The 4,647-nt window shown below is 39.8% G+C and overlaps 1 protein-coding gene across 1 annotated transcript in view; it reads left to right on the plus strand.

The window, feature by feature from the left end:
- The window catches only part of CDH8 (cadherin 8), a 367,872-nt gene that overhangs the window by 13,542 nt on the left and 349,683 nt on the right, over positions 1–4,647 (plus strand). The window contains exon 2 of the mRNA XM_007448016.1: positions 1,516–1,966. Within this exon, the coding sequence (XP_007448078.1) occupies positions 1,715–1,966 (252 nt within the window). The 5' untranslated portion in view covers positions 1,516–1,714. The remainder of the gene's footprint in view (positions 1–1,515; positions 1,967–4,647) is intronic.

Raw genomic sequence — 4,647 nt, forward strand, 5'->3', positions numbered from 1 at the left:
AAAGTTGGGACGTTGTTCTGGACTGTTTGCTCTGAGTTGGTTCCCTATGGGAAGCTTTTCTTCCCTTTAGTTTCCAGAACAACTGCTGCTTGCAGTGACACCCCTATGCACTTACCAGGGTGGGGCCTCTTTTGAGGTACAGAGAGAATCCAAGTGACTGAGCTGAGCCCAGGCAAAGAGTGACAAGCAGGGCGATTCCACTGACCATCTTGTTAGATCAGATCCTTCCTGTCTTTACAGCAGAATCTGGGTCTGCCCTTTTCAGCTAGCTTCACTAAGACCACTCACTAGCCCAGCCAATGTAATGACGTTCTTGCTTTCCCATTCTGAGCCAGAATGGAACCAGGGACCTACAGAGGAAAGGTTCCTACCCCATTATGAATTCCCTGAGCCGAACTGTTCCCCATAGTGTCCTGAGGAATTATTTTCCCATTTAATCTAATTCAGCAAGGCTTCTCTCTGGGATATGCAGTGAACATTACTTCTTTAAAAATAATTTTTTTGAGAGGGAAGAAACACGTTTTGCCATGCTGAAGGTAAGCAAAAAAATGTATTTGACACCTCAGGTAATGGGGATTTTTTTTTTTTTTTGTCCATCCCTTTCTGAGTCTCTACAATTGAAAATTGTATTTTTACCGTATTTCATTCCCAAAGGAGCTTTTCATAATTTAAATCTCCTGTTCAACTGTACATTTGGAATGGGAGCCTTGACACTGATGATAACATACATGCTAGATATTACAGAATTTCTCTCCGGGAGCATTCTAATTTTATTCACTCTTTATTAGCATCCTGGCAGAGAGTTGCATCCTGCACCCTGAACTGGACAATCCCTTCTGATGGGTTGCGGCAGCTAAGACTGTGAAAATCGGGGTCATTTCCCTTCCTGTTCTCATTTGTAATTTTTTAAAAAAATGTACCCATTACAGGCTAGTTTATTCACATAGTTCAGCCTAAAATGAACTAGAACTTATTTTTAAACTGGGAGGGTGTAGAGGGGGCAGGGGAAGAGAAGGAAGGAAAGAAGGAAGGGAGAGAGGGAGGGAGGAAGGAAGAAAGAGAGGAAGAAATAAAGGAAGAGGGAAGGAAGGAAGGAGGAAGGAGGCTTGCAATCTCTACAAGAGTACAAGAAAGTATTGGCAACACCCAAACTTGCATTACAACCAAAACGACTATAAGAAAGAGAGTGGGAGTAATGGAGAGAGAAAAGGAAGCGAGGCAAGAAAGGAAGGAAGAAAGGGAGGGAGGAAGGAAAGAAGCAAGGAGGGAAAAGAGAACTTGAAGCGGTTTTTGATAAGTAACATAGATACAAATATAAATATGAAAATTTAAATAAAGCTCACAATATAAAAAGACCTGTTAGCTTACTTGTTCTAGTTCCTCAGGTCCACTTTCTTGACTCAAGGGTTTGGGATATGCCTACTATTGTTCATGTATATGCTTTTGAAAACCAGTGATTTTGTTTTAAAACCTGTTGCAGTGGACCTTTATCTTTCTTCCTCCTTGTTTTTGCAGGAAATTTCAATGAGAAGGAAAGCCAATGGATCGTGGTCTTAGAAAAGCTGCTTAGATGATGTCTGTTTCCCGTGCTGTAAACACGTGGCAGAGCTGTGAGTAAATGCTCGGCACTGCATGATGAATTGGATGGCTGCAGACCAGAGGCAAACAAAATAATTGTCTCATTTTCGTGGTGATTTGCTTAACTGGGGGGACCATGCCAGAACGGCTAGCAGAAATGCTGTTGGATCTCTGGACTCCATTAATAATATTATGGATTACTCTTCCCCCTTGCATTTACACGGCTCCGATGAATCAGTCTCCAGTTTTAATGAGTGGATCCCCTTTGGAACTAAACAGGCTGAGTGAAGAACAGCGGATTTTGAACCGTTCCAAGAGAGGCTGGGTTTGGAATCAAATGTTCGTCCTGGAAGAGTTTTCTGGACCTGAACCGATCCTTGTTGGCCGGGTAAGCTTCATTTTTAAGGTCCCAATTTCGGGATCTGTTATTGATCCCTAGACCTTTAACATTAGGCTTGTCACAGTTGTTGCCACACTTAGCTGTAAGTACTTTAGGCCAGATGGTTAGTTAGTTTACCTCTTGGTTTCTTTAGGAATATGAATAATCCCATGGTAACAGATTTAAATGTAAATGAACTGCTCTTCTCTGGAAAGCTCTTCCTCCCCCTCTCTCCCATCCTCCCCATCTATTATATCATAGCTTTAATAACACTTGTGTGATGCATACACAAATAAGCTTTTTCGTTCTCATTTCACACAAGAAATCTGCATGCCAAACCTTTCCTGTAACTTGTAGCGCTTGGAAGAGGTACGCATTTTTGCTCAGTTTGAATTTCTACCACCTGGATTCCTAAGATGTTATTTTGTTCCATTTTAGTTTGAGGCCATGTATCTCCAGTTGCAGGTAGATTTTTCTCCTTTTTATGTTTCTTTTTGTTGTTTGTTGGTTGGTTCAATTATTAAACTAGCATGGGGAAAGGGAAATTCTCAGAGTGGGTGCTTAGCAGTGCTTTGTACTTACTGTAACTCAGTAAATTTTGCAATAGGAAACTGTTGCATTCATTGTCAGATGGAATCAAATGTATAGAATCAAAATTTTAGCTTAGTGGTGTGCGTGTGTGGTGTATGTGTGTGCGCGCGCGTGCACGTGCATATATGTGTTAGACTGTATTTACATTTGTTTTGTTGCTGTTGGCAACAAAAATGTTCCTTGTGTGGATAAGGGCTGCCTGCTTTTCAAAGTTTCACTGTGGGTTATTGAAGACTATACATGTTTATTCCTCAGAATCGCTCATAAGCTTCTGTTAATTTTAACACTCACCATCATCATAGGTAGAATTCCAATTACGAGCCTGCCAAGGACTGATTTTCCTGATAAGTCAGATTCAGAAGTGAATCATGCCAATATTATGCGTTTCCCAAATGCAGTGATTTAAAAAAAGAATTAAATATTGATCTTCAAGACTTGAGTTAACACTTTGTGTCTCGCTAGGAACTTCTGATTCCATTCCTGCGTCTACCTCATTGTCTTGCAACGCAGATTGAGCCTCCCCAAGGATTATGCTTTTTCATTTCATGTAGTTCTACTTGGACAAGGGAAATCTGGATGAGGTGGTGTCATGAATCATTCAAAGAATATTTATTGAGTCAAATACCTTTTTAGGCATATGGGGGTATTTCAATGAACAAAACAGTGATCCCTGCCTTCAAGCAATTCACATTCTGGTCAATACTGTTTTGTATTGAGCACTCTTATAACAGCACTTTCCTGTTTGATTTTAGCAACAGCTCCCTCTGTCTCGCTCTTTATATGTATATGTGTATACGTGTGCATATGTACATATATACAAACAATACGTGTATAAAACAGGTCTACATTCCTTTCTTTGTAAGTCCAAAATACAAAAAACTTTTTTTTTATATGCTTGATACACACTCAGGTAGCAGAACTGACTGGAGGCTATTTATAGTCGTAGTGCATCCCATTACTGTGACTGTACATATATTTCCCAGCAGAAATGTTAATGTGTTTGATTACAGGGTGCTGCCCCAGACTCTGCTGAAGGTTTTGTTTACTATACAGTTTATCTACCTTAATACATTTCTAAATGTGAAAACTTCTCAGTTCCAAAACATCTGACCCAGCGTGTTTTGAATAGGGGCTTCTTGACCACATTATCTTTTTTGTTGTTGTTGTTAAGTGCAAAAACTGAGACTTAGGTGGATTAATAAAGTAAACCGAGATCGTAGAGCTAGTAAATGATCTGAATCTGAATCAGGTTGGGGATTCCCAAGGCCATAATTTTATCCACTGTATCCTATTACATCTTAGTGACTAGTTACCATGTATTTAAACTATAATTTGCACTTAAGAATTATTGAGTATAAAATGCAGAGTTCTTAAATTCCTACATTCTGGTCAAAACTTCTTTAGCCAGCCCTAAGGCAAGGCGTTTTCATACCGTATGAAATTCTGGGTATACGGTACATGCACACATATATAATTGATGGATATTTTCTCCCTGTTTCTATTAGTGAACTCTGTGGAGGTCTGTCACACTGATGGTATCTTGTGTAATATAAACAAACTTGCTATCCCCAGAAGAACTTTCCATTTTTATCTGAATATAAAAAGTAATTAAATTGGGGTTTATTTTAGACTCAGGCTCTAATGACTAATTTTGCCTCCATTCTTTAAATGTAGCAACAGAGAGGCAAACAAGGTGGCATTTACTGTCCTTTTTTGACTTAGTAATCCTTGAGAAATCCATGCTTCTTTGAATGACAGAAATGTTGCTAGTGAACCCTAGGATTTTGAAACGGCCACAGTGGTTCTGATCCTTGATGGCTGCTCTTCACATGGCCAATCCCCTAACGATTGTTAAATCTGAGTTAAACTTATTTCTGAAGAACTTTTTCTGCAAACACTTCCAATCATATATATTTCCCCTTAAAGAAAATTGCTCCTGAATTATTACAGCTTGGCCTTTGAGGATCTTGAGTTGTAGCAAAGCCCAAAATGCATTTTGGGTGGCCGCTGCCGATTATGAGTCAGGCCGAGTGTGGGGAGGATCCGTATCAGGGTGCCCACGGGTGCTTTACAATGTTTTATCTCTGTGCACGCTCTTC

The sequence above is a fragment of the Lipotes vexillifer genome, unplaced genomic scaffold (genome assembly GCF_000442215.2).
Source record: "Lipotes vexillifer unplaced genomic scaffold, Lipotes_vexillifer_v1.1 scaffold827, whole genome shotgun sequence".
Lineage (NCBI taxonomy): Eukaryota > Metazoa > Chordata > Mammalia > Artiodactyla > Lipotidae > Lipotes > Lipotes vexillifer.